Source organism: Lissotriton helveticus, chromosome 10, assembly GCF_964261635.1.
Source record: "Lissotriton helveticus chromosome 10, aLisHel1.1, whole genome shotgun sequence".
NCBI lineage: Eukaryota > Metazoa > Chordata > Amphibia > Caudata > Salamandridae > Lissotriton > Lissotriton helveticus.
The window spans coordinates 1,096,611,389-1,096,625,124 of NC_136071.1; the positions used below are offsets into that span (position 1 = coordinate 1,096,611,389).

Consider the following 13,736-nt stretch of genomic DNA (forward strand, 5'->3'; position numbering starts at 1 on the left):
CTATACATTGGAAGGATTCACGACCGGCCTTGAGCATGGGCGAGCTGAGCCCAGGCTTCCAATATTCTTAGAGGCTCACAGAGCTGTGTTTATTAGTTATTTCAGCTGCAGCGCCGTGTCCTCTTGCTCCAGCCTTGTCTGTGTCCCAGCATTCTTGTTTCAGTCTTATTTCTAAATTTAAAGCGTTTTTAATCCTTCATTATACCATGGTCGATGTTTGTAACACCCAGTTAGCCCCCTTCCTTGCCCTCCCTTAACCCTCTCACCCCTCAGGCGGATCATGGTTTTGTTGGTGTGTGTCAGTCACACACCAACTAAACCATCATCAGCCTGAGGCAGCTAAGCTTTTGGCGATTTAGGTGAGCTGGGGGGAGGTCCTGGAATGTTTGTGTTCAGGCTGGTTAGCCAGGGAATGACCAGTGAGCACAAAAGGGGCCCATGCTGCCTCATTTAATTCACTAGCCTCAGCAAGGACGCCAAATTTCTGTCCACCCAGGGTGCTACCTTAGCAAGGAACAAATCCAAGTATGTGGTGACATGGCCTCAAATTGTGTTTGCTTCTTCTGAAACTCATCTTGTGATGGTCTTTGTGCTAACCAGGCAGCTGGGCTTGTAGCAATCTTCGAAGATGATTGAAGTTTCGCCAGTGTGTGCAACATCTTGCACTTTTCACAGACAAAAAGAAGTTTCCATGAACAGTTGACTCTCTAAGCAGCCTATTCCACGGCCACTATGTTCTACATTAGACCAGCTTCTAAAAAGCTGCATTAAATTTGCTGCTGGTAAATTTCCATGAGAAATGTTACATCAAGGATTAATAAAGTTTGGATTGCGTTGCAATTCATTGAAAGGTTTTATTCTACAGACTTGCTTAGTTCTACCACTTGTAACACCTTACGACTCTCAAAAGATCATGTTGTTTCTTTTTGCAATGCTCAGGTATTTCAAACTCTCCAAAGATGTTTACAATTGGATTTATATTATGAAGGTCCTGAAGAAGGCAACAACCTGACCAGAACCAGGAGATGCCCATATTAATGAACGAGTGGCCAAGTAACACCTATCCTCAATCTATCGAGAAACAAGCTGTATTGTTATGAAACCAGTTTATTAAAGAATGGATTACTTTTTGGGCAAACCAAAATAAGATTGCAAGTTTATTTTGGGAAAACAGTTTGTTTCAGATGAAGGCAATATACATTTATGAAGGCTATCCACCTTTTATCGAACACCATAAAAAATACAAATGCAGACTCACTTTTGAGAGAACTGTCTTGAAAGACTTAGACAAAATAGAAGCTAAAAGTAAGTGTCAGACCAAACATAAAAAAGATTAATTTACTGCGTTAAGGAAACTGCAGGAGGCAAATGACCTAATCATAAAATTCTCTGACAAAGGAGGAGCAATCGTGGATCAAGATAGATGCAAGTAAACAATCTTGATCACAAAAGGAAGGATTCTACTAAAGAATACAAAATGAGATTCTTAAAATACTGCCTGAAGGCCAAGGAGGAGGATAACTTTCAAAGAATGAGTGGGGATGTCTTCATAACCGATGTCCAGGAATCTGATTAATTTCCACTCTTCCCAAAATCCTCAAGGCTGCAGTGAATCTGATGGTGTTGGGAGTAAACTAAATTCTAGAACCCATAGCTAAGTATGTGGATACTATTTTGAAACTGTTTGACAATGTTCCATCTTGCATAAGGTACACTATGGACATATTCCACCAAATTGAAGGCTTCAAAATAATGAGCAAGAAGAAATCTTGTGACAATGTATGTCAAACATCTGTATACTAATATCCCGCAAGAAACAACTTTAGAGGTTCTAGAGTGGTATTTGGGTACTAGACCTAGACCACATTATGGTGTATGCATTTCATCTCAAGGTTGTCCAGAATATGTCCAAACTTTTATTTTTCAAATTTAACAAATACTTCTATGACCAAATCAAAGGGACAGCCTTAGCCTGTACTTTCTCTCTTGAGTTAGCAGTTGTATTTATAGCTAAATACGAGGAAAGGTGGCTCAATACCAATAACCCTTTTAATGTTATTTTCCCTCTTAAGAATTGGTAGATTGATTACCTATTGATGATTTGGAGAGAAAGCAGTGATTAACCGGCAGATTATGTTCAGTTGGATTAATTCCAAATCTCCCGACATAAAATCTTCTGTCAGTCGAGCAGAGAATAAATTAATTTTGCCATTGATCACACATTAAGATGGTTATATTTGCACAACTCACTACAACAAAACAAATTAATTCCTACATTGCACCATTTTACACCAAAGAAACCGAAGAGATGATCTCCCTTTCTGTCAGTTTTTCATAATAAGAAGAAATTGCTCAAGGAAAGATGATTACTATAGGAATGCCAGGATTCTACTTGAAAAACGATGTGAACACATATGTGAGCGTCGCCCGACTGCCAGGAGCAGCAAAGAAAGGAAAAAATAAAATGATAATAATGCAATGTTCTCATTTTATTTTTTCCTCTTGCTATAGCAGTGTGTGAGTGTGCTGGGTGCAGTTGCTGGGGAGGAATGGTAGAACATTCCTGTTCTCAATGGCGGTTTGGTCATCTTCTCTACTTCTCTTTCTTTGGAGAGTGCGACTGTGTCTTCTCCCCCCCCCCCCCACCCCCCCTACTCCCTCTCCAGCTGGGCTTGGAAAAAAATGCTTCATGGATGCAGGCTAAATACCTTAAGCTCAACGGAGAGAAGAACGAGGTCTTCATATTGGGTAAAAACAAAGATCTCTGGGGCACACAACATTGGCCTAGTGAGATGGGTGCACTTCCCCAACCCTCCCATCAAGTCTGTAATTTGGGGGTCATCATTGATGACTCGCTAACTATGCAACATCAAGCTGTCAAGGTGGCCGCCACATGTTTTACCATCCTGAAGTGGCTAAAAAAAGATCATTTGGATGCTGCCAAAGCCCACCCATAGAACAGTAGTCCAGTTGCTAATCACCTCAAGACTGGACTACGGTAATGTTCTTTACATAGGGTCCAACAAGGAGGTCACTCGCAGGCTGCAAATGGTTCAGAACTCCGCTGCAAGGTTACTTTGCCGGGTTCCGAGAGCCCCCTCTGTCTCTGGTCACCTGCGGCACCTGCACTGGCTCAGGGTTGAGAACCAAATTAAGTTCAAAGCCATGCGCTACATGTTCAGAATCAAAATAGGTGTAGCCCCTCAGTATCTACAGTCTCTGGTCTGTCCCTATGTGCCTCTTAGATGCCTTCGCTCATCTACTTAAGGGAAATTCTCTGTGCCCAGAGTCAGACTATCTTGGATGGGTGGCAGATAGTTTGCATACCTGAGCCCCTCACTCTGGAATTTCCTTCTCACATCTATTCTGAACAAAACGGTGTATGACCAATTTAGCAAATCATTGAAAACTCGTTTTTTTTAACCAGTAATCATTTAACCAATTATACATTCCTTGGTCTGCCTGGTGCTGGGAAATCCTTTTTGGGTAGCTGTTGCACCGCATAAATTTAACTAATGATAATCATAATAATAATAATAATAATTGGTCGGCCCTCAAAACAGTCATGCACACTTCCCCTGTTCTCCATGCAGGCTGCATTACAGCCTGCATGGAGAACATGCTCACCCAACCAACCCCTGGCTGAGCGCCGTGTCAGCACTTTCAGGGCGGAGCAGAGTAGAATGAAAGCCACAGCCTGCCACCTAATGTTGAGAAGGGGCTATCCTGAAAATTCTTCCAGGTCCAGTCTAGTGAATCAGGATATTCTAAAAGTGTGGAATCTGCGGTCAGGCGGAGTATCAACCCGAATGAGCGTAAGTAACTACTTATTTGGGACACCTTCATATCTCAAAATGTGTCCTATTTTAGACGTTCAAATGAAAGGGTGAATCCTTTCACCCATGCCATTATCTGGGTGAAAAAGACGGTCTTGTGCTAAGAAACCTCAACTCACAAATGTTATTTTGTGTGAGTGTCTAAGCAGTTTGTTATTGAACTGTTAAGGATTTATGCCATTTTACTAAAACCGAGTCAAGAGTGGTGTTTTGGAGCTTTGTATGAGTTAGCCTGTAAAATCTGTGTGTTTAAGGTTGCCAAATGTAAAGATGTATTTATTGGTTCCTTGCCAAAGTAATAGAAAACCACTGATGTGTGCAGTAGGCTGCCAGTCTAGACTTCACAGTTACATAAATGGGTACAAGAGTAAAGTTAACATGTTAAATATAGGAAAAAAATTTTTTGTGCTTGATAAAACACTGCTATAGTTTCTAAGCAATGTATATCACAGGTGAGATTGTAACCCCATTTAATGATGATCAATGACCGCAAAAGGATGAAATCCTGAATTGGCCTTGCCGACATGCCGACCCGTTACCCGCAGATAACCTCCGAAGTCAGCAGCAAGTAATGAACTCCCGGTGTCATCTTATCAGCTTATTTACACCTGTTGTACCTGGGCCCAGAAGGCTCTGTTGCTGCTAGAGTATTGTTTTAAACAAATAGTTTCCCCTGTGATCTATTTGACCAGCTTTTTGTTGCAGTTTTATATTTTAATATTTCCTTTCTTGGTTAGACAAGTGGCAAATGTTGTACTTTAACTGAGCGCATGGATCCCAGCTCTGTTTACAAATATTACATCAGACCTGTGTAACATCCCCATAACTCACCTGTTTCTCAATATTCCTGTGTGTAGGATTTGCTTCCTACAACGGAGGAGGTATGAACGGCTCCAGGAAGATGATGGACTTCCTGGAGGAGGCTGCGCCAGGCATTGGCACCTATGAAGATTTTAATACCATAGACTGGGTGAGGGAGAAGTCCAGGGACCGCGACCGGCACAGAGAGGTAAGAAGCTGGTTTGTCAATTATTTTGTTTTCATCTCTATAATAGGTTAGAAAATGGACGTCCTCATTCGTGGTGGGACGGTTATTAGAAGCCAAGTCAATCTAAGTGCATCACCTACCAACACTTGTCACACTTTGTATGTGACGGCCAGGTTGTGCACAATGAGGCTTCAAGGTGCATAGGAGGAGAAGCAGAAAATGTGATCTACCATCTTTTTGCGTAGCATAGAATTTCAAACTTTAAAACTGTTTTTACCTGTAATGAGCAAGGAACACTGAAGAGGTTAGAAAAAGGCTCGAACGTCAGGGCAAATTACAAATCTCTATATTCAGCACACACAGTGAATAACTAGTCTGAAATGTTGAAAACCCAAATGCCGAGGGCACTTGTTTTCAACCCCAAATAATGTATCCAAATTCTTGGTATTGTAAGCATTTGCAGAATCAATCTCCAACATGCAACCATTCGTATGAAAGCATAGTGAGTTTTAAAGATTTGCATTAAATCTTTTTATATGCTGTATGAGGACGGCTCAGTCCTATCTTCATACACCAAAGTCAAAGTAAATAACTTATTTTGCTGTTAATGGTACTCTTTACAGAACATTGCCTTCTAGTTCTCCCTTTTTGAACACCTAATTGCTTATGCTCGCTATCAAAGTCTGTTATTTCGTCTTGCAGTTGGGTAAATCTAATGGGCGGTGTCTCACTTACAGCACTAAGTTTTGGAAAGTACCTCTAACTCTGAGCGACTCAATGAATGTTCCTGCTTTGATTTCATTAACAGATTGCGAGCAAGAGCAAAGAGTCTATGTGTGCCCTGCTTCACAGTGTAAGCGATGCCTTTTCTGGGTGGCTCTTGATGCTTCTCATTGGACTCATGGCAGGTGAGAGACTGCTCTTTTACCCTTGCAAATATATTTACTAGTCTCCTACCTAAAGACTACTCCTCTGTTTTCTTCTTCTTTAAAATAATTATTTTGTAAGGGCCTCATTAAAGCACCTCTCGCTGAACTCACTTTCTGTATTGCAGTGTGCCCGTTAAGGCACATGTGTATTTTTCCTCTCTTCCCATCAGATTTTCGTGCCCTGATCTCTATTGTGCCAGTTTATGGTGCATTTAGGTCCTTTGATCCTTCACTCCATTCTTATACCAAGAACTCTAGCTTCCTTATAAGCCTCTCGAAACAAGCACTTTTATGCTTAACATCCGTTTAAACGATCAGGCAACCACCCATCTAGGCTACCCTACAATCACTCACCCTCCAAACTACGTAACCTGTAACCAGGACTTTATGCACAAGTTGCTGCAAGACCTCAACAGTAATAGCATGTGCGATATGTAAATGGCAATAACTGTGGTCATAGCAGAAATCCAATTTGCCTTGAAAAGATCTGGTCTTTTGTTGTTTAAAATGGTTAAAACTGGGTTTGATGCAACTTCCAAATAAACAAGCATTTCCTCTCCACTGTAGGAGGGCCAGGCAAATAACCATAGCTGTACGTGCTGCTCATCAGACCATGCTTTCTCACTGGGGTACGGATAAACCTCCTGAACATAAGAACTGGCTCTATCAGAGTAAACTTTATTCGATCTAATAAAACAGACCATAAAAGTACAATGAAAAAAACCCATAAAATATATGAGATATCCAACAGCGTCTTTGCAAGACTTTATAAAAAACAGTTCATATAGCGCACTATCATGCCTTGTCATACCCTTATCCATGATATGCATATAACAGTGTTACATGTGTGAATTGAAATTGAGAGGGAAGGAAGGAGGGCAGAAAACCTCAACCAAGGGTCCGTTAAGCACTCCTGCCAGCCTAATTGTCACATCCAGTTATCAGAATATACCGAGGGTCGCACCAGTAGGCTGGCTCAACGCCGATGTTAACTCCAAAAGATGTACAACAAAAGGAAAACATCAAAGTACAATTGATATTTAACAGTGTCTTTACAATGCATTATGAAAACACTTCATGAAAAGCACTTTCCTGCCTTGTCATACCCCTGACCATAACATCCAAATAGCGATGTATCATATTTGAATTGGAATCAAAAGGGAAGGGCAAAAACCTCGGCTAAGGGTCCGCTATACGCTCCTGCCTACCTAGGGGCCTATTAGGATGGCGGACGGACCTGCGTCCGTCCGCCACCCCCGAGGTGGAGGGACCGTCCGCAGGGGCAGCGGCGGTCCCTCCGGTGCAATTAGGATGTGACCGCCACCCTGGCGGTCACATCCCGTATCTTTAACCTTGCGGCACCCGCCGCAAGGTTAAAAATGCATGCTTTACATTTACATACACAAAGCGGCAGGCACCGTGCATACCCATGTGCACCCCCGACACCCTGGGGGCCCGCAACGGGCCCCCAAACACAAAAGACCACATGCTTTTCCACTGCGGAAAAGCCGCTGTGGAAAAGCACGTTTCCGCATGCATCCTAATATGGCTGGCGGTGTCTTGCAGACACCGCCACCATATTTGCCAGCATACACCGCGGATCAGCGGCGGACGGACTTGCTGTCCGCCGCTGATCCCACCGCAATCCTAATGTGGCGGTGGGTGTTTCGAATGTCCGCGGCGGTGAATCCGCATCCTCCAGGCCGGCGGTGGCTACATCTATTGCATTTCAGAGTCTTGAAAAATTGCTGACTCAGTGATATGAGGATGTTGTAGCAATTTGGGTAGGGTGATCATCATGATTGGGATAAAGGCAGCAATATCCAGTGTCTGATTTGTTCCTCATTGAGAATACATATGGTTGTGCCATAGTTTTCCCATTTGGTTGTGTCTTTATCGTGATGAAACCAGGTCCCTAGGTATTTGATGGATTACGTTGCCCAGGAAAGTGGGAAGTTTAGTGTGCAAGGCACTGTAGCCTCTGTTAGCGGAAAGAATGTGGAGTTGTTCCAGGTCATAGCGATGCCTGAATCTGTGCCCAGTGGTTAAAGCACAGTATTTTGTTCGGTGTGTACAAATTGGAGATAAAACAAATCAGTAATATGGGGAAAAAATGGATATCTCACAATGGGAATCTCAATTTATGCAATTCACTGGAAAACTCCAGTGAGTTGCGGAAATTGGAAAAAACGAATTTCATTGAGGGCCCTGTGAGGAGTTCTGTCATCTTAAAAGAAATTAAACTGAGTTGCAGACATCTTGCCGTCATCCAGCTTTCACTCAGTAAGTTTCTCAGTCCAAGGTGATTTTTAAAACCTTTTCTCAGCTTGAGCTGATTGGAACGTGTAAAGGCAATCCATTTGTTAGACCGTATATATTGTGACAATTGCTCGCTTGTAGAGTGGGAAAAGTGCTAATTCATAGATTTCCATCAAAATATATTTCAACACATGTGACTTATATTCCTGGTGATATTGTTGGTAATCCAGGCAGGCGGTTAGGCGGTTAGCTTAAGTTATATCACTAGCTGCCCTTTGATTACCTTGTTGAGTAAGTCTGCAGCACAGTTTTCTCCAATGCAAACTGGTGTGGTGTCAACCATTTCATTGTATTGTCTTTAATTCTAATATGCTTGCATAGCTGTTGACTTTGTTATGAGATATTAGTGCAGTGGTGCAGAAAGTCTCCTTTGGGCTATATTTGTGATGATTAATGTAACGGGGACCTAAGGAACCTTTGAGTGATGCTTAATATGCGTCTTCCGTATTACTCATTCCGATAATGAAATGGACCAGCCAAAATTCAATGGATGTCAGGAATGTCATGCCAGGATCTCCAAAAAAGCCATTAAGGTAGCAACTTAACCTCAAAGTATGAGAGGCGTCTTGGTGGTGCCCCCCATTCACCCTGTGATTAGCACCTGTTGCACTAACACTTACACTTATCGGGGGTATCAAGGCCACAAATCCCTCTTGCCCCCGTGAACAACTGCTGCGGATGCCACAACCCATCCCATTTCTCCATCACCCTGCTTCTTGCTCCTTACTGGTGCCCTGGTCTGCCAGTTGTAGACAAGAGGTCCAAGGAAGAAGCCAATGTTCAAGCACAAGAGATTATCATTGCGGATGCACGCACACACTTAGATTGAGGAAGCAAAATCCAATCTATTATTTACACACAACAGTAAGGCATGGCACGGGACATTGTAGGAAGTACTGTACTAAACAAAACGCTTGAGAATTAAATTGCACCACAGTCTTGATTTGCAGGCACTACCAACATATATAGGTAAACAGAGTTAACATCTGTAGTAATGGTTAAGTCATGATTCAGGCCAACAATCCTTCGAAATACTTTCTCACACCGAAATCAACCACGTATAACATAACTTCATTTTCTGACAGTTCAGAACCTATATACTAGGCTTTGGACACGCTGCTTAGCTCCACTATTCACTATTCTGCTTAGGTAGCAAATGGTATTCTACACAATATAGTATCCATTAATATTTGCTTTTACTCCAAGCATCTTCTGATTACACATTTCCCAAAGATCTCTGATCCATATTTTCCATATCTAGGGGTCCTCCTATGCTGACTTTCGTCATCCGAGTAACCAAGCGATCCCATCCAGAGGGTTAAATCAATGCGAAACACAATTCCAAACCTTGCATGTGCCCAACACCCTGATAGAAACAATTCTTGCGTAAAAAGGACATCCTCATTACCTCCGCGTCCTTCGTCCTCTTTCTGTTATTATATGTGTGGTATATCTACCTTGCATCAAAGAAAATCCAGATAAATGTTAAAAAAGCAAGTCTCCCGAATCATCATGGGTGCATAAATAGACGTGCATTTCCAGCAGCCTCCTGTTATTTTCTGTGTCTGATTCTACAAGAATGCTGAGACTCCTGATCAGGTCACGTCTTCCAGAGCTTCCTGCTGCTTATCCTGAGCTGGGCGTTGAGGGGTGTGGTAAATTTTATGCATTTCTATTTCATTATGAAACCTCAGAGACCTGGAAGTATTCCCCCATGGTATATATGTTGACTCCTCTTCCCAGAAATTGTGTTGGAGGTCGAATTGGGAGAAGTGAACCTTGCTTCCTAATAGTCAGTGCTTTTTTTTTTCTTTCTTAGAACTTTGTGTTCGAGGCATGTGTGCTGCTGAATTCATATCTTAGCATAGATCGCCACCTAGTGTTGGGTCCGGATGTTTGCACCTTGTTGTCTTGAAAGAGTCTTTGAAGTATCACGAGATAGGTGACTCCTCAACTGGACTACAGTGCGCATGGGCATCTTCTCCATCTTCAGATTGTTTTTCTCCGCCATTGGGTTCGGATGCACTTCGACAACTCCAACTTCGGGACCGAAGTTTTGCAAAATTCTAAGGCCGGAAACCTTCAACTTTCTACGGTATTGTTTGCGCTCGGTATCCCTCGACTCAACAACTCTTTCCATCTACATCTGGTCATCAACGCGGGCCGTTGGGCCTTTTCGACGCCACGTGGGCCTCCTGCCGATGGAAAGGACCCCGTTCAAAAGATGCCCACAATGTCGATCCAAGTTTCCACATAGCGACAAGCATACAGTATGCAACAGGTGCCTATCTCTGGAGCACAACAAAGAAAACTGCCCAGCTTGTGCTCAGTTCCGGTCGAAGAAGACTATCCGGAACCGAAGAGCTGCCCTACTAGAGATGCAGCGCCAGGCACCAGAACCAGAAAACATTTTCGAGGACGAACATGAACATCCAGAGGCAGAGGACTCCGACTTAGAGCTAGTCACCGTAGAAGACCAGTCAGACTCCGAAGACGAGATCCCACCGGGGCAAACTGTGAGTACCAAAGCCCCTACCCTGCCTCCACCTCCGTCCAAGGCTCCGATCAAAGCATCGCCCAAAAGCCTTAGCCGAGACCGAAACATAGCTTTAGAAGCCCCGCCTTCCGGCTCGGCTACGAAGACTACACCTAAGCCTTCAGGTACACCGGTACCAAGTAAAACACTTCCCAAAAAGACTGTTGATTAAAAAAAAAAAACAGAGCCGAGAACGGGCTCCGACACCAAAACAGTTGTCGACCCGAAGAAGAGCGTCGACACGAAAAAGGTCGTTGACCTGAAAAAGTCCATCGACCCGAAAACAGTTGTCGATCCGAAAAAGAGCGTCGACCCGAAAAAGGTAATCGACCCGAAAAAAGGTATCGACCCGAAGAAAGGCCTCGAACCGAAGAATACCGCCGAGCCGAAGAAGGCAGTTGAACCGAAAAAGGCACTTGACTCGAAAAAAGTCGTAGAACCGAAAAAGCACATCGAGCCTAAAAAGACAGTAGGGCCGAAAAAGACAGTTGAGTCGAACAAGAACGTCGACCCGAAAACAGCTGTCGAGCCGACTAAAGACTTCGAGCCGGATACAGCTCCACGGAAACATAAGGACAAGAAATCGACTGATTAAAAAATCTCGGCGCCAAAGCCACGGACAGTAGAAGAAGAACTTTTTCATCTTGATCCAGTGAGCCCAGGCCAAAATAGACTGTATATAGAACCTGAAACAGGACATATAGCAGTTTACAGTAAAAACAAGAGAGGACTGGACACTGAAGCTCCTTCTCCTGTTCCTCCTAAGAAAAAAGACTTTGGGACATCCCCTTCAAGCCTTTTTACACTTCCTCCTTTCACTCCAGACATGCCTTATGTTCCATATTCTCCTACACCTCCACATTATGACGAGGGAGAAGACATGGGTGAAGATCCTCAACAGGATTTTATAGACCCTGATGAACCAAGATACCACAGGGGACGATCAAAACGACTCTGATGACCCATATGATACACAGCCCATTCCCGATCCCTCCACATACCCCACAAAGCCATCACACTGTCGCTTTTAACCCCTTCGACGCTCATGACGAGACCAGCTCGTCATGGAGTTTCCATTGATTTCAATGGAAATTACATTAAAAGCCATAAAACACCTTAGCATCCAAGTGGTTAACCAGCTAGTAGACCGGGCAGCTCAGTATCATAGCATTGACATGCACACTGACCCTATAGAGGAGGATTTCCTATTTAACACCTTCCCAACATCAGAGAAGACTGTACGTTCACTACCTATGTTAAAGGGAGCATGCATCAGACATCTTTAAAGACCCCGCTAGAGCTTGCGTACTCCATCCTAGGATTGAAAAGAAATATAAACCAGCCCCTACAGACCCCTCCTAGCTGAGTCGGGTGTCACTGGAGTGGCCCTGGAATGGTTGGCCTCCTTTCTGGAGGGGCGTACCTTCGAGGTCTGGGAAGGAAACGAAAAATCCCCTCCCCTCCCACTTCATTGCGGGGTGCCCCAGGGCTCATCCCTGAGCCCCACGTTATTTAACGTGTACATGGCACCCCTGGATGGTGTGGTGTCTCCGTTTGGCTTTAAGACCATAAGCTATGCGGATGACACCCAGCTTGTGGTGAGTTTGACACAGCTGGATAAACAGCCTGAGATGCTCCATTCTTGCTTGAGAGAGGTGTTTGATTGGATGTCCAGGTCATCGCTCAAACTGAACGGATCAAAAACAGAGCTGATGATCTTGGGCCAGTCAAGTTTTGCCCTCTCGGCGAGCAGCTGGCCCAACTGTATGGGCACCCCCGCCCGACCCAAAGAAGGAGATTAAGAGCCTGGGGGTCTGGCTGGAGCCGGATTTGTCCTTTAGGGCACACGCCAAGAAGACCGCTGGCGTGTGTTATGGAATGCTCCGGTCGGCCCGCAAGGTTCTCCCCCTGCTGCCAGAACTCTCCCGGAAGCTGTTAGTCCAAGGCTTAATCATCTCACGCCTGGACTACAGTAATGCACTCTTTCTCGGAGCACCAGAGTCAACGTTTAAGATCCTGCAACAAGTGCAGAACGCAGCAGCAAGGCTGCTGCGGAACGTTCCGGCCAGGCAGTCAGCCAGGCCCGCTTTAAGAGCACTCCATTGGCTCCCTGTCAGAGAGAGAGTTACATTTAAAGCCCTCTGCATCGCCCATAAGAGCATACAGGGGCAAGGACCAGCTATTTTGAAGGACATTATCCGGCCCTATAAGCCCACAAGAGCTTTACGCTCCGACAACAAATATCTCCTTCAGATAAAGAGAATTAGGAGAGCCCGTTCAGGGGGCAGGAGTTTTTCTATCCATACAGCGGAGCGCCTGGAACTCCCTCCCACTCGCACTGCGCTCCGAACCAAATCTTCTCAGATTCCGAAAACATCTGAAAACGCATCTCTTTCCAGAATAATTGCAGCTTCTTTGCCTTCCATTAGTAGCTTGCTCTTGGTTTCTATAAGCGCTGGGATGCCCCTGGGTAACCGTGCGCGGTACAAAATTCAATAATAATAATAATAATATCAGGGCTCAGCTACCTCTTGACTCTTTAGTTGTTTCTAACGCTAGCAAAAGAGCGAATTCGCAAATAGGTGATGCCCCCCGCCCCCCTCCAGACAAGGAGTCCAAGATTTAAGAAGCCTCAGGCAAAAGAGTAGCTTCTAAAGCGGCTAATACATGGAGAATTGCCAATACACAAGCTCTCCTAGCACGCTATGACAGAGCACACTATGATGAACTGGAAGGGTTATTACAACACCTACCAGAACCCTATAAAGCAAAAGCAAATGCATTAATACAGGAAGGGAAGTTCATCACCAATGCATCCATTAAATGCGCCCTTGATGTAGCGGATACATCCGCTAGATCTGTCAACACTAGCGTGTTACTACGCCGGCATGCCTGGCTCCGCATTTCTGGATTTAAGAATGAAGTGTAGTCTACCATACTTAATCAACCCATTAATCAGGATTTCTTGTTTGGACCTGCAGTGGATACCATCTTAGAAAAGAGGAAAAAAGATACTGACACCGCTAAGTCCAAGGGTGCACATATATCAGGATTTCTTGTTTGGACCTGCAGTGGATACCATCTTAGAAAAGAGGAAAAAAGATACTGACACCGCTAAGTCCAAGGGT

General features: G+C 44.1%; 1 protein-coding gene across 4 annotated transcripts in view; it reads left to right on the top strand.

The window, feature by feature from the left end:
- CLCN5 (chloride voltage-gated channel 5) overlaps nucleotides 1-13,736 on the top strand; it is a 393,445-nt gene that overhangs the window by 283,645 nt on the left and 96,064 nt on the right. For all 4 annotated transcript variants that reach the window (XM_078663825.1, XM_078663826.1, XM_078663827.1 and 1 more), the window contains 2 exons: nucleotides 4,694-4,845; nucleotides 5,633-5,732. In XM_078663825.1, the coding sequence (XP_078519951.1) occupies nucleotides 4,694-4,845; nucleotides 5,633-5,732 (252 nt within the window). The remainder of the gene's footprint in view (nucleotides 1-4,693; nucleotides 4,846-5,632; nucleotides 5,733-13,736) is intronic.